The sequence below is a fragment of the Heterocephalus glaber genome, unplaced genomic scaffold, assembly GCF_053883595.1.
Source record: "Heterocephalus glaber isolate CG9 unplaced genomic scaffold, H.glaber_assembly_v1.0 deba00001104, whole genome shotgun sequence".
NCBI lineage: Eukaryota > Metazoa > Chordata > Mammalia > Rodentia > Bathyergidae > Heterocephalus > Heterocephalus glaber.
In genome coordinates, this window is record NW_028258193.1 from 1,135,159 (window position 1) to 1,161,060 (window position 25,902).

At 60.7% G+C, this 25,902-nt stretch overlaps 2 protein-coding genes across 9 annotated transcripts in view; both read left to right on the forward strand.

Moving 5' to 3' along the window:
• Positions 1-297: 297 nt before the first annotated feature.
• Kbtbd11 (kelch repeat and BTB domain containing 11) lies at positions 298-10,411 on the forward strand. The gene has a single exon (XM_004869573.3). The coding sequence runs from the start codon at positions 298-300 to the stop codon at positions 2,221-2,223; it is 1,926 nt and encodes a 641-aa protein (XP_004869630.1). The 3' UTR covers positions 2,224-10,411.
• Positions 10,412-15,244: 4,833 nt separating this feature from the next.
• Positions 15,245-25,902, forward strand: part of Myom2 (myomesin 2) — a 59,998-nt gene continuing 49,340 nt past the window's right edge. The window contains exons 1-4 of one of the 8 annotated variants that reach the window (XM_004869577.4): positions 18,677-18,760; positions 18,951-19,113; positions 19,421-19,493; positions 25,229-25,345. In XM_004869577.4, coding sequence (XP_004869634.2) covers positions 25,239-25,345 — 107 coding nt within the window. In that variant the 5' untranslated portion in view covers positions 18,677-18,760; positions 18,951-19,113; positions 19,421-19,493; positions 25,229-25,238. Of the gene's footprint in view, positions 15,565-18,622; positions 18,761-18,950; positions 19,114-19,420; positions 19,494-20,254; positions 20,364-24,717; positions 24,740-25,155; positions 25,346-25,902 lie in introns of those variants that run through there. The other 7 variants (XM_004869576.4, XM_087210071.1, XM_004869574.4 and 4 more) reach the window with 7 other exon arrangements.

Sequence of the window (25,902 nt, forward strand, 5' to 3'; positions counted from 1 at the left end):
CACCTGGCGGGGGCAGTGTGGGTCTCCCCAGGGGACCTGAGTGGGGAGGGCCCAGAGGACCAGCCGATACCCTCCTGTGACTGACCTTTGCCTTAATGAGTTCCACAAGGCACAGTCTATGGGGCCAGCCCTGTGCCAACACCCCAGGAGCGCCCGGCACGCCCTCCTCCAAGGACGGCTGAGAGGGAAGGGCTCGGCTGAGCAGGGGAGGAAACAGTGTGGACAGAAGTGAAACCTGATCTCCTGCCAGGAAACCGTGAAAAGCCGAGACCCGGAGGCGGCAGGACTAGGCTGGCCATGGAGAACTCCGTAGCCCCCTGCATCCTCTACCCAGGAGAGGACCGCGCGCGCGGGGCGCCGGGAGAGGGCAGCCTGCCTCCGCCGGACGCGGCCGCAGGGGAGGGCGCTGCGTCTGCGTCCCCGTCGCCCGCACAGACACCCTGCAGCCTGCGCGCGTCTCTGTGCTTTAGCTCTGGGGACGAGTCCCCGCCCCAGTCGCGCGCCGCCGCGGCCGCTGAACAGGACCCCGGGGCCTGCCCGCCCTCGCGCGTGGTGGAGACACAGTGGGTGGCCAGCAGCGCGGGCGCTGCGTCCACGGGGGAGACCGCGTCGCCTGAAGACCCCGCGACCCCGGAGGACCCTGCACGCCCGGAAGAGCTCGTGACCCCGGAGGAGCCCGAGACCCCCGAGCCGCGCACGCGCCAGGAAGAGCCCGCGGAGTCCCTAGAGGAGCTCGGGGAGCCCCCTCCCGTGCCCCCCGGCGTCGAGTCCGCGCACGGGGAGCCCGACCTGGTCCTCGAGGTGTGCGGCTGCCGGCTGCGCGCGCACAAGGCAGTGCTGGCCGCGCGCAGCGACTTCTTCCGTGCGCGCGCGTCGCGGGACGTGCTGCGCGTGCAGGGCGTGAGCGCGGAGGCGCTGCGCCTGCTGCTGGCCGACGCGTACGGAGGGCGCATGGCGGGCGTGCGCCCCGACAACGTGGCCGAGGTGGTGGCCGGGGCGCGCCGCCTGCAGCTGCCCGGGGCCGCGCAGCGCGCCACCGACGCCGTGGGGCCGCAGCTGAGCCTGGACAACTGCTACGAGGTGCTGAGCGCGGCCAAGCGGCAGCGGCTGGCCGAGCTGCGCGACGCCGCCTACCGCTTCATGAGCGACCGGTACTTGGAGGTCCTCCGCGAGCCCGCCGTCTTCGGGCGCCTGTCGGGCGCTGAGCGCGACCTGCTGCTTCGCCGCCGCCTGCGGGGGGGCCGGCCTCGCCTGCTGGCCGCCGCGCTGGCGCCCGGGCCTGCGGGGGAGCGCGCGGGGAGCCGCCCTCAGAGCCCTTCCGGGGACGCGGACGCGCGAGGGGACGCGGCCGTCTATCGCCTGGCCCCCGAGGCCGGCGGCTGGCTCGAGCTTACGCGGCTGCCCGAGGGCGCGGCGGCGCGCGGCTGCGCCCTGTGCGTGCTCTACAACTACCTCTTCGTGGCGGGAGGCGTGCTCCCCGCGGGCCCCGATGGCCGCGTGCGCCCCTCGGACCGCGTCTTCCGCTACAACCCTGCCACCGATCGCTGGGCCGCCGTCGGCCCGCTGCGCCAGGCGCGCTCGCAGCTGCAGCTGCTGGCCCTGGACGGCCACCTGTACGCCGTGGGCGGCGAGTGCCTGCTCAGCGTGGAGCGCTACGACCCGCGCGCCGACCGCTGGGCCGCCGTGGCACCGCTGCCCCGGGGCGCCTTCGCTGTGGCGCACGAGGCGGCCGCCTGCAACGGCGAGATCTACGTGTCCGGCGGCTCGCTCTTCTACCGCTTGCTCAAGTACGACCCACGGCGCGACGAGTGGCTCGAGTGCCCGTGCAGCCGCAGCCGGGAGCGCTCGGCCGACATGGTGGCCCTCGACGGCTTCCTCTACCGCTTCGACCTGGGGGCGGCCGGGCAGGGGGCCGTCAGCGTGTGGCGCTACCACTGCCTGGCTAAGCGGTGGAGCCCGTGCGCCCCGCGCCCACAGCCCTGCGCGCCAAGCCTGCAGTCCTTCCGCTGCGCCGCTTTGGACGGCAACATCTACTGCGTGGGCCGCGCGGGCACCTGGCGCTTCGTGCCCCCGCGCGACGGCGAGCCCGAGGCCGAACCCGGCGGCCGCTTCGAGCCTGAGCCCCTCGCGGGCGCCCTGGACGTGCGCGGCGTGCTGGTCCCTTTTGTCCTCAACCTACCCGAGCAGGAGCAGCTGGACCCCGGGGAGCAGGGCGCGGCCTAGGGGGCCACCTAGAGAAAGAGGCCCAGGGCTGGGTCCCGGCGGGAAGGCGGGGAAGAGGGGGTCGGGGGAGGGCTGCCCTGCCGGCGCTGGGGCTTGCTGTGTAGACGCCGGCTTTGGGGGTAGACGCTTCGCGGGTCTGGCGACCCTGGGCCATGCTGCTGGGAACATCGCCATTTCCCTTTTCTGGATTCCTTTCTGCTTCCGTTTGCTTAATGGGCCCTGCGAGGTGAGGTGCAGGATGTGTACGGACAGCCCTGACTCGGGGCGCAGGATGCCTATGCGGGGTGCTCTCCTGCGTGGGGAGCAGGCGAGGCGGGACCTGCACCCGGGAGCCCCCACTCCATGGCGAGCGGCCGCGCCACCCTGGTGCACAGGGCAGTCAGTCACGTTTCTGGCTTTTTGTTCTGCTTTTGGTTTGAGGTTTAAAATCGTAACAGGGCCAGGGATTTAGCTCAGGGCCACCGTCCCTGCCTCGAAAGGTCCTGAGGTCCTAACGAGCTGTGTGATTTAGTTAAAAGCTCTTGCTGCTGCTGCATGCTCAAGTTTGGTGGGCTCAGCACCTTTGAGAAGGATAGCTGACAAGCTTGTGTGGTAAAGTCCTTGGTCACCAGCGTGAGTGTGGTGCCGAGCACCTGGAGCCTGGCGGGCACACGCGGGCCCTGTCTGAGGCGGGTCTGAGCGGGCTGTGGTGAGGACCCGGATGCTCCTGCTATTGGACTTGGGGCTGTGGTGAGGAAGCGACGTCTGCCGAAGGGTGGCGGCCGCTCCGCTCCACACACTGTTAGTCAGGAGGAGGCACTGAAAGGAATGCTGTTTTTCAGAGGAAGTTAAGGCGTCCTGAAATCAAGTGGCACAGACACATTTGCATCCACTTGTGAACTGTGTGCTAGAGGGTATGGGATTCTGACGAGGGAGCTTGGTTTTAGGCCCAGGATTCCCAGCGGGCGCGGCAGGGGGCAGCACAGGGAGGAAGGTGCCGGGGTGACTCGCAGGTGGGCGCCCTAACTGACAGGAGACTCTGCTTTGAGGAGGAGCAAGGATGGAAAATAAATGAGTTGATGTTTCCTCATTTGGTAGGACATTTTACTCTTCAGATATGTGCAGGAGAAACTCCTGTTTGCTAAGATTAAGGACAGAACACGCCTCCCCACCAGGCACGGTGGTGTGGGTTCTAAATCCAGTACGCTTCTCGCTCTGATTGGTGAGGACTCGCTGAGAGGACACGCTGAGAACACAGGTGAAATTGCTCAGACTCGAGCGGGATTTGCCTGTTAACCTGGTGGCAGGCTTTGCCGTCTGCAAATCAGCAGAAATTGGGAAAGAGGTTTCGCTTTTTAGGCAGTTCATGGTTGTGGAAAGTCTCCGCTAAGTGTGCTTAGAAGTGATCAGATGGCTTCCGGCGTGACCGGGTGGGATTTGTGGTTCAGCCGGGACCTCTCGGCTGCCCACCTTCTCCTAAGCCGGGCACTCATCGTCGGAAAGAGGAACAGGCTTCATTGCCCGACTCTGCCGGCCTTTTGCAGGAGTATGCTGCAGAATGGGAGTGGAAGTACTTACAGCAAAAGGCAACCGTGATGCTGTTTCCAGGAAGTGTGAGTTTTCTATTGTAGTGCATTTTTCTGTAGAATTTTATTACTGACGCTAAAAGTGTTCTATGTGAAATGGGTTCAGACTAATAGTTTCACTCCTTAAATGTTAAGTCCATGAAGTACTGTCACTGTGACTTTACCAAGGAGCCCTTCTGTGATGCTCGCTCTTGAAACCGGGCTCCCGAGTAAGGGCAGCCCCAGGAGAGCAGAGGCTGGAGCTGACCACACAGCACTGTGCCCAGGTGGCATTGCTGCCTGTCACTGTCCTTTCCCCGAAAAGTTTTGCCGCAGACAGCGGGTCTTCCTGGGGAACTGGCTCCCGAGTCCCGGGGACCGCTGTGGTCTTGTCACCCGGAATCTGAGGAGCAGGGAGGGATCGTCACTAATGGGCAACCAGCCAGCCTATTGTGAGAACGTGTAGGATACTGTGTATCCTTTTTCCAGATAGTGACGGCTTTCGAAAACAACAGCCAGGCGCCCGCCCTAACAGGTCACAGAACTGACTTGCTTCTGTTTTGGGGCCAGCCGCTGGGTGTGGAGCGAGGCTTGCACTTGACAAACTACCAGAAAAGCCGCATCCACCCTGTGCTGGTCTGGACGCGTGGGGAGGTGGCATCGCTGAGATGCGCCACCTGCTGGCCGGCTCAGCTTGCTCTGGGTCTGGCCCGCCCTGCTGGGACAGTGGGGGTGCAAACACTCCTGACTGCCTGGCAGCGACCAGTCCAAGAGGCCGGCCCACGTGTGTCACCACCACAGTCCTTGTAAAACCGACCCGGCACACTGGCACCTCCGAACGTCTGAAAGCACAGTTCCCCGGAGGAGAGGCTATGATGTCACTGAAGCTTGAGCTTCCCGGTAAGGTGACAAGCAGTGACTGGGTTGTCAGCCATGGGACCCGAGGAGGGAGCTTCGTGCGTCCTGATTTCTGTCTGCTGCCACGCTCTACCCCGGGACTCGCCTCTCTAGCTCTCCGGGTCTGGAGTGTGGTTGATCCGATTTCTGCATCGCAGTGGCCCCTCTCTCTTTGCCTTTCAGAGAACGAAAGCCCCGGAGGAAATTCATTTGCAACTTAGTTAAAACTTAGCAGTTTTGCTACACATATTTAAGCAAGAAATGAATCACCTGCTCCACTTCTCTTCATTTCTGGTGTTGCCTTAGTAGTTCTGGTCTCAGAAAACTTCCTGCAAAATGTGGAACCTGGGTGTCTCTGAGGGTCTTTCGCGCTGAGCTGAAGTCAGGATAGCTCAAGAACACAATCCCTTGTGGCATCTTAGGGCAAATGTGAGCCCACTGCCCTTCGGGCTGTGTTTAATTTAGATGTTTTCCTTAGCTTACAGAAAGTTTTCTTTTGAGGTTAAATGCCAATTTTTAACTTTCCCCTTTCCTCCGGAACATTATTATTCATTGGAAGACAATGACTTGAGTTAAAGTGGAGCTGCACATGTTCCGGTTGCATCTGAATCTGTTTCTGCTGTCACATCCCTTACACTCTGTCCACATCTGTGGGTGGGTGGGGACCGCACTGCGGTGAAGCCTGCCGGCATGTCCTGCTGGGCTGATTTGAACTGAAGTAAAAGCCTCGATGTGTCTTAACGTGCGAGTGACGCTCCCCGACGCCTGGTCAATCTCCAGCCAGTACCAACCGGTCCTCACGTGCGGCCCTTCACTCCCGAGGAGCTGTGCGAGGCAGCATGCAGGCCAGCCGTCCTGACGTGCAGTTCCTGTGGTTATTAATGCTTGGGTTTTGACATCCTGAGCATCAGTGCTGTACAGCCTTGTATGTGTGTCCTTGTGTGCAGAGTGAAATAAAGCGTGTGCAAGGCGCCTGTGCTCCTGGAACCTGTGCTGCTGGGAGCGGGATGAGCGTGCGCCTGGGGCCAGGCTGGGTCTCCCTGTGGGTCAGCGATGGTCGGGCCTCGGGCTGTGGCCGGGGCTTCTCACACACAGGCACCACGCGCCCCCACCTGTCCCCTTGGCCGGCGGGGCCCTGGCAGCCGGGGATGTGCATGCTGCCTGTGGCCTGGTGATGCTGGTGTGACCTCGGGGGGAGACAGGAGCAAGGTGGGGATGCGAGGTCCCAGCCAGGGGTCTCCACGTGCCACCCAGGGCGTGGGGGACACTGGGGTGCCAAGGCAGGAGAGAGGACAGCACCTTGCTTCCCTGACCCTGGGGGCTCTGTGCGGGGCGGGGGTCCTGGCCCAGGCAGTGCGGGTCGGGGAGCTCAAACCTCGGGGACAGCGTCTCCAGCAGCAAGCCTGCCAGACCTCAGAACCCGGGAGCACAGGGCGTGTGGCACCTCAGGTGACTGCACCCTTCCCGGGCAGGGTCAGGAGGCACCTGAGAGCTCCAGCCCTGGGTTTTGGGGTGCATATGCCATGTGGCCTGGTCCCTAGCAAGCGAGAACAGCAGAACAGTGTGGCTGCCAGGCAGAGGCAGCCTCGGTGCTGTCACCGCCACGCCTGGGCTCGGTGTTGCACTGGCTTTGCTGCAGGTGGGTGTCCACCCTTGAGGGCCAGAGACACACTCCACCCGGGACAGCGGCGGCCTGTGGAGGGCGGGCTGGTGCCAGGCCTCTCCCCGGGCAGGGGCGAGCGGGTCCCAAAGGGGCCGGGGTGTGACCACTGTGTGCCCATGAATGTGGGTCGTGTCCCTGAGGGCCTGTCCTCCAGAGCGGGGTCTCCTGGTGTGACAGGAGGTAGGGCCCACAGTCACCGGGCTGGTCTGGGGCTGGCGCAGGGGCAGGGGCAGGCTTGAATCTGGGGCTGCGGAGCCCAGGGGCCTTGGCTTCAGCCCCCTGCTGCCCGGAGTCTGCAGGACAGAGGAGGGACCGGCCAGTTGCTGCCAGGGTGCGTGGACCCCGACAGGTCCCGTCTGTGTGTGCCTGGCGCCTTGGGGAAGGGGACACAAGGCCGGGATGGCCAGGAGTGGACGGACGGGCGGAGAATGTCCCTGTGGTACTGGTCTCTACTCCACCCCAAGTCACGGCTGTCCGTCACCCACAGGTGCCCTCTGGCTCGGGACCCTCCCATCTCCCCCTCCTCGGCCCCTTAGGACCCCACCCCTGCGTCTGTGACAAGCAGTTTGGGGAACAGCTGTGATCCAGGGCTCTGCTCAGCCAGGGTTCCCGGAGTGAAGGCCGCCGCGGAGCTGCTCCGACCCGGGCCCTTGGCGCTAGGGTCCCCCTCCGGTCTGCCTCTCGGGAGCTAGGCGATAAAGGTGGCCCCATGCTGCTGCTGTCCTTTCCCATGCTTTCTTCTGCAGAAGCCTCCGTGCTTCCCCTGCCCAGGGCTAGGGCTGTGGTCAGAGTGGTTTTCTTTGCAGCCTTTAACCTGAAGGCTGCTGCCAGACAAGAGGCTTCCAGAGGGAGGAGCCGGGTCATGTGACAATCAGCGGGCCGAGTGGAAGATGTGGGAGCCACTGCAGAGGTCCGCCGTTCTTGCTCCGGGAGGAGGGAGGGTCTGTGCTGCTTAGGACGGCAAATGGAACCTCTCTGCAGAGCAGCCCGGAGCGAGGCCCAGGAGCGAGGCCCAGGAGCGAGGCCCGAGGCCATCCCTGCAGGTTGGCACCCAGAGCCGCCCTCCACCTGAGACCCGCTCCTTGCAGTCTGCAGAGGCCAGGCTCAGGGCCCTTGGGGTGGAGGGACAGTAGGGCCTGGATGGCTCTGTGATGAGACATGCGGGCCAGGCTGTGTGAGGTCAGAGGACTCGGCCACTCCTCTGGAGCTTGACAGTGGCAGCAGATTTCTCACTCCACTCTGGGACTGACAGCAGAAGTGAAGCACACGTTTCAGGCATTTCACCACACCTGTGTCACCAGGGCTGAACGGTGACTGAGGTAGGACACTGTGCCGAGGGAGCCCTGGTCACGAAGCCAGGGAGTCCCCAGCGGGCGTTGGGAAGGGGTCAGACAGGACAGGCAGGGGTACGCAGAGTCCTGGGAGCTGTTATACCGGCACTCACCTCCCGTGTCTCGTTTCTTTCCTGCTCGTTTACACAAGACAGCACCTGGCCAGAACTCCTGGCAAGGTGAGTCCCACCCGCTCGCCCCACGCCCAGGTCCAGGGTGCACTGGGCAGAGTGCTGTGGGTGCTGAGCCACCACCCCAGCCTGCGCCTGTCTTCTGTGCCACAAATGCAGATGCTGAAGCAAGGAGGTGATTGCCATGGGCCCTTTGCAGCCTCCGGAGGCTCCATGTGGAAGCCGGGCATTCTGCTCCCGTCTGCTTGTGGTCAGCGCGGTATTGTGAGCGTCTTCTGTGATCTGTGTTTTGTGCTTTTTGGTTGTTTTAGCCCTGGAAGTGCAGGTTTGCAGCACATGATGGTCACGCTCCTGGGGGGAGCTGGTACATGCACGGCCCGGCCCGGCCCGGCGGTGTCTCAGTGCCCTTCCATTGGACCAAGCTCTGTCTCATTCAAGATGGATGTGCTTGCTTGAGCGGCGCTGGGAGTTGTGACTCGTGAGGGTGCTGTCCGTCTGCGCTGTCCTGCTCAGGTCCCCAGGTGCCCCGAGGCCCCCAGTGGGTGTGCCTGACGCTGGCCTGGCTGAGCTTGGAGGCTGCTCCGGGTCCCAGCCCAGGGTCCCCTGGTGGGTGGACAGTGGGCCTGGCCACTGTGCTGGTCACACTCCCTGGTGCCCGGGCCAGGTCTTGGAGCACTGCCACTGCTGGAGGAACACAGGAGCCCGTGGCAGTGACAGGATGTCGCCCTTGGTCACCAGAGCTCTGGGCCGTGCCCAGGGTCCCCTGCAGTGAACCTGGTGCAGCACTGGTGGCTTTCCGGGGACGTTGCTGGGGTCTGGGCCACCGAGCTGCCCGCTGCACCTGGTTCCACCACGGTCCCTGCACACCGAGTGCCTAGCCCTCCTCACCCCGGGCAGCACTGCACCCCGCAGTCTGAAGCTCTGAGCCTCCGCATGGCTGGGCGTCCTCCTGGGCCCTGCAGTGACCACAGTGCAACATTGCCCTAGCTTCACTACTGCTTCATTCCTAGTTTCTGGTAGATTTTGGACATTTTCACTTTGCTTGTCTTAGACATTATAAACATCTCCCCTGCCTGCCAGTTAGCATTGTTAGTGTGGATCTTTTATTGAGTGATTATCTTTTTTTTTTTTTATACCAGGGATTGAACTTGGGACCTTGCGCTTGCGAGGCAGGTGGCCGAACCGCTGAGCTAAATCCCTGGCCCCTTGAGTGATCATCTTCAACTTGAATGTCTAATCTGGTTTTTTTCCTGGTAGTTCCTTATTTGGGGATAATCTTCAACAGTTTAACAGTGAAAATGTTCCATATCTGTCAACAGTAGTTTATAACATATAAACTCTCCAATCTCTTATTGGCAAGTTTCCTGTTTCATTTTTTTTCTTTTTTCAGTACAGGGGATTCAACCCAGGGCCTTGGCACTGAGCCACATCTCCAGCCCTTTTGAACTTTCTCCTTTGAGACGGGGCCTCCCTGAATCACTAAACTGCCCAGGCTCAGCTAGAATTGGTGACGTTCCTGCCTTAGCCTTCCAGAGTGCGGGCGTTGCAGGCCTGGGCCACAGGACAGACTGCTGCGTTGGCTCCTAACTGGAATTGCATATTGTATGCAAGAAACCCCTCTCCGGACACATTTGTCCATCTGCACAGCTGTGTGAACCTGTGCTCCAGGCAGCTGCGGAAGAACTGGCCGTGCCTGAGCCACAAGGGACAGTGAGCCGCACGGGGGCCGTGGCCCAGAGCAAGTGGACAAAGTCTGCCAGCGGCCGCGTCAGACCTGGCGGAGCAAATGGGAGGGCACCGGGCGGAGGGCAGCGTGAGCACTGCATTGTGGGCAGGGACATGAAACTCCAGGAGAAGGCGTCAGCGGGACCCTAAGCAGCACCGCTGAGACTTGGGTCCTGGGAGAAGCGTCACCACAGACACACACAGCTGCCCACGCGGACGGCAGACAGCAAGTAGGAGGACCACAGGCACGGATGTCCTCCTGAGGCACAGGTGGATGCCTCTGCACCCACTCCTGGAAGATGAGCGCAGCTTTCACGCTCAGAAGTGGGCATCGCAGTGAAGCTGGGTGAAGTGAAAGCTTTTGTGAAAAGCAGGAGACTCCAAAGTGGACTGTGTGCATGGAAGGACTTCTCACTGTCACGGGGCAGCTTCCTCAGGCCTGGGGCTCTCTGCAGAGAATTGTCACGATAATGCCCAGATCCAGGGGCACGGTCTGCCGGAACACACGCTCCCGGCCCCACACACTTATCTTGCCCATAGATTCCTTTGCGTGTGTGCGTGTGCATGTTTACAGTACTGGAGTTTGGACCCAGGACCTTCACACCGAGCTGCGTTCTCAGCTCTTACTTTTATTCTGAGACGCGGCCTTGCGAAGTCTGTAGTTGTCCAAGCTGGGCTCAAACGTGTGACCCCCCTGCCTCAGCCTCCTGGGTGCTGGGACTTCAGGTGTGCACCACCATAGCTCACATGTTCCCATAAAGGTGTCTTCGCCGTGTTCCTTCCTCATCTCAATGAAGTCTGAGTTTCCTGAACTTTGGGGGTGGGGTTAGGAAGCCCAGCTGCTTAAAAAGCTTACAGACCAGTGAGGAAAACTTAAAGCCTTTTGTTTTCTGAAAATTTGTTTGTTTTTTTGGTACCGAGGAGGATCGAACTCGGGTCCTTGCGCTTGCGAGGCAGGCGGCAGCACCACTGTGCTAAATCCCCGGCTGTTTTCTGAAAATTTGATGTTAACCATTGTAGTTCAGTCTTAAAATGCTTTCAGCTTCCACTTCCTAATTTGGAAGCTCCCTGAAACAGGCAGTCGTGGGCTCACGTGTGTAATTAAGGGCCAGGTCCCAGGCGCCCGCGAGGTCTCAGGCCTGCATCTCCGTGTGACCTCCTGGCCTGGGGGACAGCAGAGCGGCTGTGGAGTTCTCAGGGCTCCAGGCAGCGTGCCCCCAGAGGGTTGCCCTGGCAACCTGCTTCCCACCTGCCCAGTAGAAAGGTGCCCTCCCTCTGGGGTCCGGCTGGTCCCTCCTGCTGCTCAGCCGTGTGGCTTAGGACAGGTACTGGCTGTGATGCTGGCAGTGGCCGGCCTCACGAGTGCCAGGCTTCGTCCACTGGTCACGTCCTGCGTGTGAGACAGGCCCGCTGCATGGCGGCTGTGCATCTGCGCACTGCCCTCCTGTGCCACCGCGGGCAGCTGGAGCAGTCTGGTGGCCCTGGCTGGGAGCCACAGAACCCAGGACAGGGTGTGCACTCAGATGCCACAGCAGCCGGCCCAGGGCCCCTGCGACAGACGACGGGTGGCTGTGAGTCCACCCTGCAGTCCCCGCCGTTTTCTTTCCGTGCCTCTCCTGCCCCCACGTCCCGTTTCTTTCCGAGAATTTTTGTCACCCAGGCTCAGACCCCCAGCCTTGCCCCCTCCGTCCTGCTGCTCACAGATGGCCCTCTGTCCACTCTGGGAGCAGAGTGGCCAGGCAGAGAGGCCCATTGTCCTGGCTGGGCTGGGGACAGCGGCGCAGCCCTTTCTCTGTGCCCACACAAGCGCCCTTTCTCTCAAGTGCTCCGTGCACTTCCTGTCGCTGGCGGCAGCATCTGGGCACAGGGTAGAGGAACCCCGTGACCTCTGTGTGAAGAGGGCGCTTGTCTGTCTGTCCACTGCTTCCTTGGTGGGGGCTGGCTGTACCCTTCTTGGCGCCTCCTCTGCCCTGGCCAGAACAGCTGTCCTGCCCTCCTGGGGCTGCTCCTTGGCCTCTGTCTCGACCCTCTGCCCCTGCTGCTTTCTGGCCTCTCCAAAGGCGGCTTCGGCCTGTCTGTTGGGTGGTGTAGCGTTGGGGTCTGGATTCCAGGGGAGGATGGGTACACAAAAGCCCTGGGAACCCCAAAGGTGACCTTGCTGGGTTCTGACTGAGGCAGCGAGCAGAGAGGAGCGAGGTGCTGTGTGCGGTAGGGCCATATCCAGGCTGTCGGCGAGATGGAGCCTGGGGGCGGCAGGCAGGCAGGGCAGATTCAGGAGGCACCGGATGATCCCATGCGCTCACAGGCCCCAGGCCGGTGGGGTCCGGGCTGGGGACATGGACAGGATGGGCCTTGGAGGGACCAGTGGCCTGGGGAGGCGGGGCAGGAAGGGACACAGCCAGGGGAGGCCAATGCCCCGGAGGCAGTGGGAGGGCAGAGCCAGGACACCTGCGAGGGAGCTGGCCGGTCCTGGTACCCAGCTCGGCTGCGATTCTCCTTGGGGCCGTTTCCTGTCAGTGAGACCCAAGTGGAGGCCAGGTCCTGGGGTGGCCTAGTGTGGGTTAGTGTCTATGAGGTGGGATCAAAAATATAATGAAAGGTTCTGCGAGCACCACCCAGTGGAAAGGCAGCTGGAGAACACAAAACGCTGGGTCCTCATCCACCTTCTTCACTGGGTCGGGCACCATGGGTCTCCTGGCTCCTCCCCAAAGTCAAAATGACCTTGTTAGTCAACATTTTGAGTCAGCTCAGGACACTGAGGCAGCCCAGACAGCACAACTAAAGGCACTCAGCAAGGGGCTGCTTGGGAAAGTGGCTAGGACTGGGGGATGAGTTCACAGGGGAGTAATTCGAGGGCCTTCATGGCAGTGTCTTTTACCCTAGTGACATTTTTACAATTTAAACAGTCATGTGTTTTCTGATCACCCCTTGCAACCTCACAGCATTCAGGGGTGAGAATCACGGACCACACGCTGCTTGCCTCAGTCCCCTCTCTGCCGCTGTGGGGAGCACCCCGTGTGCCCCATCTGTGATTTCCAGGCCTCACTCCCAGCAGGAGGCTCACACTGTGGATCTGTCCCTGCAGGTGGGGACAGGGCCACGAGGGCCATCCTGGCGGCAGGCAGCAGCCTCATGCTAGTGTGGAAGTCACGTGGCTCTGCAGTGGGTGACCCTGCGCTGCCCACACGGATGGAGCCCCAGAGCCAGGGCTGTGTCTGTGCCCGGCAGCTGCAGGGGACAAGGCCCAGGGACAGTGCTGCCCGGGCCCGGCGGGAGGGGTGGGAGCTCAGCAGCTCCTCGGGGTCCTCCCCTGCCGACCACTGCTTAAGCCAGGCCGGGTCCTTGACCTAGCCCACGGGCTGCACGGCAGCGGGAAGGCTGGCACCCGGTCACCCGTGCCGTGTCCGCCCCCCAGTCCAGCGTCCCCAGCCTGCGCTGTGACCTGCAGGGGCCCGTGAGTCCCGGCCGGGTGACGCGGCTGCACCTCCAGGTCGGTGAGAGCAGGACGTGGAGCTCCTCACGAGGGGGAGGGACAGGGTGGCGCCTCTGACAGCGAGGGGAGGGGAGGCCGGCCCCGCCCGTCGCCCTCCTCCAGGCGGCGGCGGCGGGGGGGGGGGGGCTGACGCAGGTCACCCAGCGGGTGGGGCTGAGAGCACCCCTGGGACCCACACCGCCCCTCACAAGGGGACCTGCGAGTTCTGGCCTGGGGGTCCCCGTCCAGCACACGTCCTGTCACCAAGCCCCGGCCCCGCACCCCGCCGCCTGGGCAAGGGCCCTCGCTGGTCGGAGATGCAGGCGCAGGGCCTGCCGGGCTCCGTGCCCGGAGGGACCAGGGTTTTGTCTGCTTCCTCTTGTTGCGGTCACCACTCTGAGCGCACCGCAGCCCAGCTCCTCGCCGTGCAGTCCTGGGCCAGGACGAGCGCTAGGTCTCCGGCAGGCGCCACTCAGCCTGGCGCAACTTCAGGTCCGGAGCTTTGAGAATCCCGGCGGCTGTCGGGCTGCGCGGTGTGCAGCGCTGCCCCCTGCTGGTGATTCTGGGGCACTGCACTTCCAGGACTGGAGGGGAGGGAGCTTGCGGAGAGAGCTGCAGAGAGTGCAGACTCGGTCACAACATCGCGCCTGCAGCGGGGACGCGGGCGCATGAGGTGCTCCCAGAGGGCTCTGAGCACTGTGGCCTCACTGCAGCTTCCCTGCCTGCAGTAAGCGCTCGCTAGTTGGAGAGCTGCAAAGCTTGGCACAGCCGAGGAGCAGCCGGGACCCGGCCTGTGCCCACGCTTGCTGTCCGTGGCCGGCAGGTCGGGCAGTGGGGAGCCCGCGCCCGTCTCGGGTCACAGTGCAGAGTGGAGGCCGGCCTTCACACGTGGGAGCCTGGCCCCATCCAAAGCTTCAACAAATTAGGTACACCCTTTGGGAGGGGCGTTGCAAGCGAGGTACTCTTCTGTACATTCCCTGGTTACAGAATTTGGTTATGCATTAACAGGCAGAATCTAACCTGGCATTGGCTCACATATAATACTGGCAGCAGGTTCATTGGGTAATTCAAAATATGGGGGTTAGTACCTCATTTGCATCTGGGCAGGAGGACAAAACTGCTTTAGAGACAAAGACGTTGCTGAGATGTGGAAGTTGGCTTGGACATGTTGAACAAAGAAATATTTTCACATAGGGAATTTCCCATAGTAAGTCCAGCTTGAGCCATGGAGGCAAAATTCCCCTTTCACTGCCTTGAGGCGGCCCTCAGCCATGCCAGAGTCTGGCTGTCAGGCTATGGAGGCTGAAGCAGGATGCCCCTCCCATCCTGTGCACAGTCGAAGCTCACTGTCAGCGGTGTCCTAGGCAGGGTAGTGTGGGGCCTGAAGCCATGTGTGACGTCTGTCACAGATACCTCTGAGGCCGGGGACGCTGATTGTCAGGCTGGGCCAGAAGCAGCCCCAGCCATGGGCCCCCGGGGTCCGTTCCACGTGACAGTGGCCTGGCCAGTCCAGCCCCAGCCTCGGGCACGCTGTCTTCCTGAGGAACGTGAGCTGCTTTTAATCCAAATCCTGGGCACCCACAGCGGGCCGAGGGATGAGCAGCCGCGTTGCAGTAAGACAGTCTGGGCCCGTGGACAGCAGGCGCCTCTGGAGGGGGCAGGCGATGGGTTGGGTTTTGTGCACCGAGTTTCTGCCAGGGATCTGCTAGTCTTGCCTTCACAGCTTTACACACGCAGGCTCCCGGGGCAGGGGTCGCATCCCTGGCTGCTGTGCTGGCTGCACGCTGCTTGCCTCTCCTTCCCAGTCAGCTGGTGGCACAGCCTCCCCTGGCCGCTGCGGTCAGCGCGAGGGGCCAGGCCCTCTTGTGCACTCAGGGTTGTCCTGAGCTGTGGCTGGCCCCAAGGGTGTCCAGGGGCACGCAGACGCCTCCTTGCCGTTTCTAGCCATGGATTCGTATTGTGCCCTGTAAGCAAGCGGGGCTGTCACAGAGCAGCTGATCCGCCCCCACCCACGTGTGCACCGGTGGGAGAAGTCAGTCAGGGCTGCGCCCAGAAACAGCGCCCAGCACCTGGCGTGGCCGAGGGAGAGCGCGCGGGAAGGCAGGCTCCCGCGATGGTAACCGTGCCCCAAGCCTCCTCCACACCAGGCCCTCCGTTCTGCCTCCCCTGAGGGGCTCAGCGAGGCCGCACCCGTCACGGGGGCGTGCGCGCTGCTCCAAGGCCTCCAGTCACTGCAGTGTCATCTGAAACGTCACTTTCCCCCAGCGTCTGCACTGGGCTGCGTGTCCAGTCAGCGGGACAGACAGCTCTGAGCACCGTGAGCGTGTGTGGGTGCTCGGACTGAACACGTGTCTCGGTGTGAGCGGTTACAGATGGCCGGCCTTGCCGCTGCTCAACCTGAGCCGTTCTCTACTGGCACAGGGGCATTTTACACGCGCAGGGACCGCGGGGACCAGACACTGCACGCAGCCCTCGGGCCCTCGCCGTTTCCTGTGGGAGCATCGATGCTTCCAGGAGCCGACTTTAAACCCAGCTGGAGCCAAGGCAGCACGCACAGAACTTCTTCCGGAAGCGCAGGGTATAATTTGGCCTTTATGTTTCCTTCTTCCATACAGTTTCCAAATTCCTTCCCTGAAGGGTGAGGGGAGGTGGCCGCGTGCGCGCCCCCTGGTGGACACAGCGGAACCCTCACTGACCGGAGCTGAAGGCTGGGGCCAACTTCCGGCCCAGGCCGCTCCTGGGTGAAAACCAGAGGCGGTGGGAAAAGAGTGGACGCGGGCGCGCACGCAGCTGCTGATCAGACAGCCGGAGAAAGCAGCGGCCTGTGGAGAGAGAAGCTAGAGCGCGCGCGGGGAGACAGAGAGAGACAGAGGAGAGAGAGACAGGGGAGGGTGGAGAGGTCCTGGCCCCTCCCGGCCCCTCCCGGCCCCTCCCACCCCTCCAGGTCTCCCCCTCCCAGGCTGGCGGGAGGCGGATGCCCCGCCGTCCCGGGCTCCGCTCTTCCCACAGGGCCATCAAGGCAACAGTGTGGGTGGAGTCGGGAACACAGGTGCCGCCGGATTCGTCCTCCAGCCTGAGCGCCCTGGGTCGGCTCACCTGTCTGGTCACTGTCCCTGCGTGGCCAGGCTCTGTCCCTGGCCTCCTGCACCCCGTGGGTAGCGCACAGCCTGTTGGGCTCAGACTAGGGCCTCTAAGCCGGCTCTCACTTTACCTTCCGGAGCCGAGACCCAGGGCTGCCGGAGGATTCTCCGCAGTCCTGCTGTTCCCGCAGCAGATTAGCAAACAGGAGCCCGGCCCGGGGCCAGGGCCTGACCACCAGCTGGGGCTGCGGGGAAGATCCGGCCTCTGCCTGCCGTGGGCGACTCTGATGGCCTGGTGAGATGAGCTCCGAGCAGGCGGAGGGGCCGGAGCAGCAGCCTGTCAGAGCCGCAGGGTAAGGGACGGGACGGGACGGGAGCTCACCGAGTTTCGCAGAGCCTGCTCCGAGGCGCCGGTGGGCAACTGCGGGACGCGGGCAGGCTGTGTGGCGCCACCACCCGGCCGGGCGGCAGCTCCCACTCCACTGAGGAGGGCTGCTCACACTCCGGACCCCGAGGCCCCCAGTCCTTTCTAGGCCCGGCGATGCGATGCGCGGCGGCCTGGACAAAGCACGCAAGTCCCGAAGTTCCCATTTGCCTTCCTCACGGGCCCTCGGCCACCAGCCGGCCCTGCCCCTCTGCACCCTGCCCTGGGCAGCACAGCGTCAGGCGCACAGCCACACCTGCTGATGCTGACGGCTTCTGGGAGGGTTTTGATTCACAACATCTGGATCCCGAGCCGAGCCCCCGACGGGAGCCATTCGTGATGCAGAGTCCAGGTGCCCGGCGGCCTGTGTGCTCTGCCTCCGGAGCCAGCACTTGGAGGCTGCATCCCGTGTGCCGGTTGGGTTGGGACAGACTCCTGGCGAGAAGCCCCTGTCCAGCCTCTGCAGGAAGGGCTGGCGCTTTGGGAAGGTGTGACAGAGGGGCCTGGTTAGTGCTGCTGTCAGTGCTGTGCCCCACAGACCCTGAGGCTGTCACCAGTGTGGAGGCCGAGTAGACCAGGGCCCAGCCGGGGGCTCTCGCCCTGTCACAGCAGCCGCACCTGCTCGTGTCCGCCTTCCTTCCCCCGTTTCAGAGATGAGGGCACAGAGACTGCCCGTTCCTGAGGTCCCCCAGCGGGCAGGTGGCGGGTGTTGGAATTGTCTGTCCACACAGAGTGAATGCCCGATTGTCCCCCAGGAAGAGGACGCTGGCTCCCCGGAAAGGATGCTGATCCATGGCAGAGCGCCTCATTCTGCTCTCGACGTGGATCCCCACGTTCACGGGTGGAAATGTCACCTTACTGGGGGCTCTGGGAGGCGACAAAGTCAAAGATGGCTCAGTGTGCTTAGCACAGGGCCCTGAGAGCCCCTCCTACCACAGGAAGACACTGGGTCCGCTGGGCTCCTGCCTTCAGCCCAGAGCCGAGAAGCACGTGTATGCTGTGTGTCAGCCACTGGGCTGTGGTCTGGTGGGAGGGCAGCCGCGGGCCACGGACCCCACGGGTGTGTGTGAGGCTGCAGGTGTGAGAACCGACACCCGGTGCTGGGGCTGGGACAGGAAGACAGGCTGGGCCTGCAGGCAGCGCGTGGCACCCTGCATGCGGACAGAGGAGAGGCCTAGAGGAGACCTGCAGCTGGGTCAGGATGACAGCACCCTCGGAAGGACCGCCGTCCTGGGCCTGCGTCCGGTCCTGCCTCGGTCTGTTCAGTCTGCTGGGAGGCCCTTCACCGGGCAGCAGGCGTGGGAGCATGGGGTTTCCGAGGCTCCTGGCGCTCACTTCCCGTGTACCGTTTTCTCTGCTTTCCATCAGAGCCATGCAAGGCAGCTCTGCCCTGCTGCTGCACACGTTTCCTTGGTGGGGCTGAGGTGCGCAGGCTGCAGTGTGGATGCGGCTCTCAGGTTAGGGCCGCCGCTCCCACGAGCCCCCTCCTCTCGGCACAGGCCGGCCACATGTGCATTGTTCGCATGTGGACACACACGCTGTGCAGAGCGAGGGCCACCTGCGGGCTCCATGCTCTGTGTGTCCAGACTGCGCCTGCCTGCTGTAAGGACTATAAATAAGCCCAGCCTGGCGAGTAGGCAGCTCTGCTCCAGCTAAGCCAGCCCAAGGTAAAATCCAGTGCCAACCGAGTGGCTTCTGAGCGCACATACATGCGCACACACACACACACACACACACACACACTCGGAACCTGCAGGGCTGCCCCAGCTTCTTTGGCCCAGGACCCACAGCTGGAGGTGCCCGGCTGGCAGTCAGTGCCCAACGCACAGCGCCCAGGGACCTGAGAGCCTCACGTCCTGACATCAGTCTCCTGCCAGGGAGCTGCAGTGAGGACAGACTGGAGCTGGAGCTGAGAACTGGGGTCTGAGGCGGGGCTGGTGGAGGAGACTGCGGGTGGACGGTCAGTGGCTGCCACAGCTCAAGGGTCCTGGTCCCGGGGACGGGCAAGGCAGGACTTGGAAGGACACTTTGCTCATTCTGACTCTGTTTCCCCCTTCTCACCTGGCATTCTGCTCTGGAGAGCGTGGTGATTTATGGGCCAGATGTCAGCTGGGAGAGGCCGGCCCTCATCCTAAATTTAGCCTCTCTTGGCCATAAATGGGGGCAGCAGGTGCTCAGCCCGGAGGGATCAGCTCTGCAGCCTTGGCCAGGGTCTGAGCTCCGTGACCCGTGGGCCAGTGAGTGCTCTCCTCTGCCCTCTGCTCCCTCCGGTGAGTGTCCGTGCTCAGGCCTGCTGTGTGCGTTGCTCTGGGCAGGGACTTTGGGTGCAGATGCCGGGGACCCTGGGTTTCCCACACAGACCTTGCTCAGGCGAGGGATACCAGCAGCACCCTGTTCCTCCCGAGTCTGCATCTTCTTGGGCAGGTTGCAGCTCCCTGGGTGTATTCTCTGCTTCCCCAGTCTTAGTCTTCAAGGCCGTACTGTCCCCGCCTCCCTTCTGAGACATCTGTCTTCCCTGTGCCATGCGGCCCTGTGCCACTAGCCTGGGTGAGCTGGCTGATTCCTGTGGCTGTCACCAGGTTCTCAGAAAAGAGATGAAGTGAGCGGAGGGAAAACTGGAAAGGTATGAAACAGAAAGTAGGCCATTTTCCTGGGGATTGATCAAGAAGGGTCAGTGAGCTTAGACCTCAGGGTTGGAAAGCAGCAGTACTTCTGGGAGGGACAGGAGTTTCCATGTCGTGTTGCACCCTGAGTTGAGGAGCCACTCTGTCTTCCTTCCTCCTTCATGTTCCTTCCTCACGGAGGAAGAGCCACTGGGGTGGGCAGACTTTAAAGGTGACATTGGGGACCTGACATGAATCCCACCTCAGGGGCGCCGGGCTCAGGCGCTGGGTCCCAGCCATGGCCACGTGTCCCCCTCTCCCCTCCAGAGCTGCTGCAGCCCACTGAGCTCATTGGCATTCCAAGTGTGGAAACATCAGGACACAACTGGCAAAGAGCGGGGTAAGATCCCAGGCACTCCGAAGAAGGTTAGGATGCCACGTTTGCAGGGGTTTGCAACAGACTGCAAGGAATCTGGGCCTCACCTGCACCCCTGTTCTTTATGCAAACAAGGAGATGGCGCAGGAACCATTCCAGGCCATTTAGGGACTTCTGGCAGCTGCTGGTTCAGTTCTCCACTTAGGCCGGGCATGGCTCTCTGGCTGCTGGACACTCTCAGGCAGGGGCTGTGCGGCCCCATCCCCTGCTGGCTGCACTCCTCCCGGCATCAGAGAGGAGCGAGCCAGGGTCCCGGGAGCAGGACTGGGCCCCAGTCATGCACCTCATGGCTCTCCAAGGTCACTGGACACTGGGCGCCTAGCTGCTGGAATTAGGCACGGAGCTGTTCGTGACAGCCTTGAGGCTCCTTCTGTGCCTGTTGGTAGTTTGGGGCTTACTGGTTGCTTGGGTGAAAAGTCCTTTGGAAAAACCTCTGGGTGGAGCAGTCCCTGTGCGCCAAGCTTCCAGGCCAGAGTGCCCTCTCTCCCCATGGCTCCTGTGCTGAGCTAGTGTCTGTCCACTGGGACATTCGGGTTGTGAATGCAGCTCTTTCTTCCATGAAGGGAAGTAACTTGTAAGTGCTTGGAGCTTGAACCCTCAGCAAGTGACAGACGTGCTTGGGGACCTGAAGGCGGAGTCCCTGGGGTTGGCTGAGGAGGGGCTCAGGGTGAGGACGTGGCAGACGCGGCCCCTGTGCGGGGGGAGGCCAGAGTTTCAGGGCGGTGTCAGGATTCCGGATGTGTCAGGAGCCCTGGCCGCAGCCCCAGAGCTGGGGACATGGTGGTGGCCACAGAACCCGCTGGTGCCTGCTCTGCGGGGGCTCAGAGGTCCCAGGTAGGGTGCGTGCCTCTGGGCTGTCGGGGCTAGGGGCAGCTGCACTCCGCTCTCCTCGGAGGAAAACAGCGGAGCAGGCAGAGGCCCTGGCATGGTGGGGGCCTGGGTCTCTGGGTTCCGGGGTCCACACCTCTGCACAGCCTTGCACCCAGGGGCTCCATCAAAGCCTGCCCTTTGCGGAGAGGCTGTTCCTTGTGTCTTGGGGTGCCCATGTGGGGGGCTAGCACACCTGAGATTTCTTACAAAGGAAAGGAACTCTCTAGGTAGAGGGACACCCAGGAGGCCCCGGGTGACACGTCCTGCAGTGATTCGCCTTCCATGGGCTGTGGGCAGAGGGGTGTGCTTCCAGAAGGTTCCAGAAGGTCAAGGAAAGCCCCTCCTGGTGGGGGGGGAGCAGGCCGTGTGGCAGAGCATGCTCAGGGGACACACGGCTGGTTGGACCAGACTCCGGTGCAGGTTCTGTGAGGCGGGGGAGCCGAGGACACCGAGGACATGTGTCCAATGTGTGGCCAGAGCTCTAGGATGCACCCCCGACCCCCACTGGCTCCCGGGCAGGTGTGGGGTCCATGGCCAGTGCTCCAGGTGATGGTGGGCTGCAGCACGGGGCCCACTGAGGGGCAACTGCCCGGGGACATCCCCATAGCTCCTGCTCTGCTGGCCGGCGTGTGTTTTATTCAAGGAGCAGAGGGCACTGTGCATCAGATATGTGAAGTGCACTGTCACCCTGCTCTACAGTGTCAGGGTGAGGGGTGCGGGAAACGTGCACAAGTGACCGCACACCTCGCTGGTCGAGGCAAGGCCCATGCTCCTCCCTGAGAAGGGCCCGAAGTCTCCCAGCCCACAGAAGGTCAGGCTGAGCCCCTGACATTCCTAGAGCCACTTATGAGGAGCAGTGGCGGGGGATCGCAGCTGGCCAGGGAGAGCTGGCCAGGGGGAGCCGGCCATGGGGCTGCACATCTGAGCTGTTTGCATTCTGAGCAAGGGCTCCCCTGTGCCTGAGCCACGTGCAGGTGGAGCCACATGAATGTACAGGGGAACACACGGGGCACACACACCTGGTGCGGTGTGGTTCACCTGTCCACGCGGCTCAGTGTGAGGTCTTGGGACACTGCGGCCTGGGCGGGAGTGCACCCTGGTGTCCTCTGCCTCTGTCCCCAGCACGTGGGGATGGCCAGACAGCAGGCACAGAGCCCCAAGGGGCTCCGGGAGGACCCTGCTGGGACGCAGTTGGGAAGGGTTCAGGCATGAGGGTGATGCGTGGATTTTTATTTATTTTCAAGTTTTGTTAGCATGTGTTTGCATTATGTGAAGAGTGCATTCCTGGTGGGGACTTGGTGCATGTGCCTAGCACAGCTGAGTTCTTTTTCCTTCCCCTTTCCCTCCTGCTCCTTCCATCTCTTGACCCGCTTCCCATCTGGAAAGTATCTGTCTTCCTACTTCCTATTGCCCACCTTTCATTTTGTTCTTTATTTATATCTTGCATTTCTTACATAAGGGAAACCATGCAATTTTTAAGCTTGTGTGTCTGGTGCATTTCCCTTAACGTTAAGGTCTCAAGGTGCACCCATTTTCCTACAGATGACTCAAGTTTATCTTTCTTAAGGGAAGAGTGGTGCTGCATTGTGTGTAGATGGCACATTTTCTGTATCCAGTCATCTGCTGAGGGACCTGTAGGTCATGTCCAGGATTTAGCTATTGTGAGTTATGCTGCTATAAACAAGGGTCTCGCACATCACTGTTCCACGATGACTTGAACTCTTTCAGGAAGATTCTTAGAAGGGGAATAAGTATGTCGAATATAATCTCTACTCTTAGTTTTTGAAGACTCTCCATATTGATGTCCATAGTGGTTGTTCTAGTTTATGTTGCCACCAATAATGTGGAAGAACCCCTTTTCCCCCACAGTCTTGTCCACACTGGATCATTGGATTTCTTGACTGTGGCCGTTTTTTTCTGGAGTAAGATGGAGTCTCAGTGTAGTTTTAATTTGTATTCTCTGATGGCCAGCGATAATGAGCATTTTTCATGTATTTATTGAGCATTTGAACTTCTTCTGAGAAGTGTCTGTTCATTTCAGTTGCACATTTTTTGATTGGGTCTTTTATTGGGGGAGGTCTAATTTTTGAAATTATTTATATATTCTAGATGTTAGTCCTCTGTTCAGGCATAGCTGTGAAAAATGTTTCCCCTTTTGTAGGCTGTCTCTTTGCTCTGTTGGTTGTTTCTTTTGCTGTGCAGAAGCTATTAATTTTTATGATCACAGTTGTTGCTCCGTGATGTTATTTCTTGGGCAATTAGGTTCTGTTCAGAAAGTCTTTGCCCGTGCCTGTGCCTTTATCTTCCAGCAGGTTAAGTGTTTCTGTGTTAACATCGAGATCTTTGATCCATTGTGAGTTTGATTTAGTGGATGGAGAGAGAGATGGGCCCAGGTTCAGTCTTCCCCATGTGGATATCCAGTTCTCCCACCACCATTTGTTAGAGGCTGCCTTTCCTCCAGGTATATTTTTGGCTCCTTTGTCAAAGGTCAGAAGGCTGAATGTGCCTGGGGTTTTTTCTGCATCCTCCCTTGTGTTTCACTGACCCATGTGTCTTTCTTTGTGCCGGTTCCATGCTGTCTTTATCACTGTAGTTTTGTAGTATAACTTCAAATCCAGGATTGCGATGCCTTCTGCTTTGCTCTTATTGCCTGGGGTTGCTTTGATTCTTCTGGTTCTGTAGGAATTTTAGGATTGTTTTCTCTGGATTCGTGAGGAATGCTGTTAGTGTTGGATTGGGATTGCTTTGAATCTTTAATCGGTTTTGGAAGTGTGAACATTTTGAGAGCATCAGTTCTGCCTATCCAAGCACAGGGGATGTCTTTCTGACAAACAGATACCTTCTCCTAGCTGCAGAATGATGTGAGGATGACAGTGTGATCGAGACAGCCAGTGTGTACTGTGCTGAGCCCAGTGCGGGCCTTGCAGATTTGACCAAGTGTTTCAGAGCTGGACCAAGGTCACTCTGTGGTGCCTGGGGCACATTGGATCCCAGGCCCCTCAGATGTGAACCAGGGTGCTGGGCCTTGGTCTTCTTCAAACACGGCAGGCTGAGTGGCTCATGGGGTGGGCTCTGCTGAGTCCCACTAGGTGCCATGTCTCCAGACAAACTTGTCATCAAATGTGCACCGGGCCCTCTGCACTGGAGGTGGTGGGAGGAGGAGTTCATGTTTAGCAGGAGACTGAGACTCATGAGTTCTGTCCAACAGCAGAAGTCTGAGGACTGCGAGATCCCTCCTGCGTGCTCTTGGCTCTTGGTGCCTGTCCTTTACTTCCCCCTGGTGAGGAAGAGTTTTGGTGGTTGCTAAGGGTCTCCCTGGTCTCTGCTGTCCTGTGATTCTAGGAGGTGAGAGTCTGAAGGAAATTGACCACGTGGTGTGCCCTGTCCAGGTTTTCTCACGTGCTCCCGAGTGGCTGAGCCCCGGGGACGGCGGGAGTGGAGATGCCTCCTCTCAGAGGGCCTGGGAGCCTCCTCTCTGAGTGGGGCTCAGGCTTGGGGGAGCTCTTTCAGGCTTTTCTTGGAAATTAATGATCGCAGACACCCAGTGGCATGGTTGGGATCCTCACTGTGTTGAAGGTTTGGCTTCCATCTGATGGGATTTGAGGCGGTGAATGGATCACGAGGCTCTGACTTCACTGAGTAGATGAATCCTTGAGTTCAGAGCTCAACAGGCTTATTGGAAGGTGAAGCCTAATTGGATGAGGTGCGTCACCAGTGCCTTGCGATGGTGTGTCTGGTCCCTGCCCCTTCCTCTCTGGCTCTTCCCCTGCTCTGCTTCTTGGGCATGATGAGGTGAGCAGCCTTCCTCTGTGAGACCCTTCCACCATGATATTTGGGCCTCGGAGACAGCTGACCATGGACTGAAGCCTCTGTAACCATGAGCCGAAAACGGTCTTTCCTTCTTTACATTGTGTATGTCAGGTCCTTGTCACAGCAGTGAAAATGTAACACACCTAGGAATGTAGCTCTGCTTGGCTTTCTGGAGGTGATCCAGTCCACTGGGGTTTTATTTATTCAGGGTGAACATGTACAAGAACTAGTCACTCCTAATGCCTCCAAACCTCAGCTCAGAGGGAAGGACGGATCTCACGATGTCTTGTTTCAGGAGAATTTCACCCAAGCACCAACATTTCCCCACACCCCTGAGCCTTTGGTGCTGGCTCAGTTGCTGTCTTCTCCCCTGCTCATCCACCAGGCTCACCATGATTTTCTCAGCAGAGTAGACCTGGAGGTGCTGGAAGGCCAAGGCTTTCTCAAGGCCTTCTGCAGGTGACGCCGAAGCCTCCTGTGGTGGTGGCCTTTCCAGAGCAGCTTCCTGACACCTGGCCCTGCAATCTGAGGTCCTGCCCTTGCACATGGGCACCTCCTGTCCACCCTGCCCACTCTCTACCACAGCCTTCTGCAGGGTCAGCTGCTGCCTGGCCTCTCTGCTGCCCTGCCCTCTCATTTGCAGTGCATTTTCCATCTCCCTCACCTCTGGCTGTTATCGTACATTATCTTGTATTCCAAGCATTTGTTTGCTTCTCTAATCTATGTCTTCATTATTTTTAGCCTCCCTGGTAACAGTGGTTTCACATGGCCCTCACCATGCCTGGCATTCTATAAATATTTAGTTCTCAGTGACATGAAACATACCGGCTGGTTGTATTGCTTTTACAGAAGTAAACATCAGTGCAGCCCCATCCCAGGGCCGTTAGCAAGCTCCCTGCTCCTAACCCAGGATGACTCCCACCTGTGTGCTCCCTTTCATCTCCAGCTCCTCCAGTGGGTTTGTTCCTGGGAGTTGGTTTTCCACGAGGGACCTCATCTGGCTTCCCTCTGTTCTCCAGAGCCCTCAACATGTCCCTGGTGGCCATGCCCTTCTACCAGAAGAGACACAAGCACTTCGACCAGTCGTACCGCAACGTTCAAACCCGGTACCTTCTGGATGAATATGCATCCAAGAAGTAAGCTGACACCGTGTTTAGACTCCTTGGGTTCTGGTATGGGGTCTGGTGTTCGAAGGCGGGAACTCCCCGGGCCCGGTCCTGGAGAGGGACTCCTCCATCCCTCTGGGGGTTCGAGGCCAGCCTAGCTCTGCACGACATTGGGAGGGTCCTGCGGGGCTGGCTGTGGGCCTCTTTGGATCCTGAGCCAGGGCATCTCAGTAGAGCTGGCTGGCTCTACTCTTCCTTGCGTGTCTCCCGGCGGCAGGATCTAGACAGTCATCCAACATAAAGGGCCGCGGGAAGGAGAGCGACAGGACACGTTGGTAGGGGGAAGGGGTGGGGGCAAAGCAAGGGCAAAGGGGAGTCCGCCCAAGAGGGGTTTTGCCACCCGATGGCAGGTGTGTGACCCTGGGCTTGTGCCCTGCTGCTGCAGCAGGTGACTCCTCGGGCTGAAGCCCAGGGCGTCCGGGGCTTTCATGGGCTGGTTGGGAGACTGAGAGAAGGAATAGACCCCTGGGCCCACATGCTCCACAGAAGGTGCCTGCCACATGTCACTGGCGCCCTATATTTAGAGG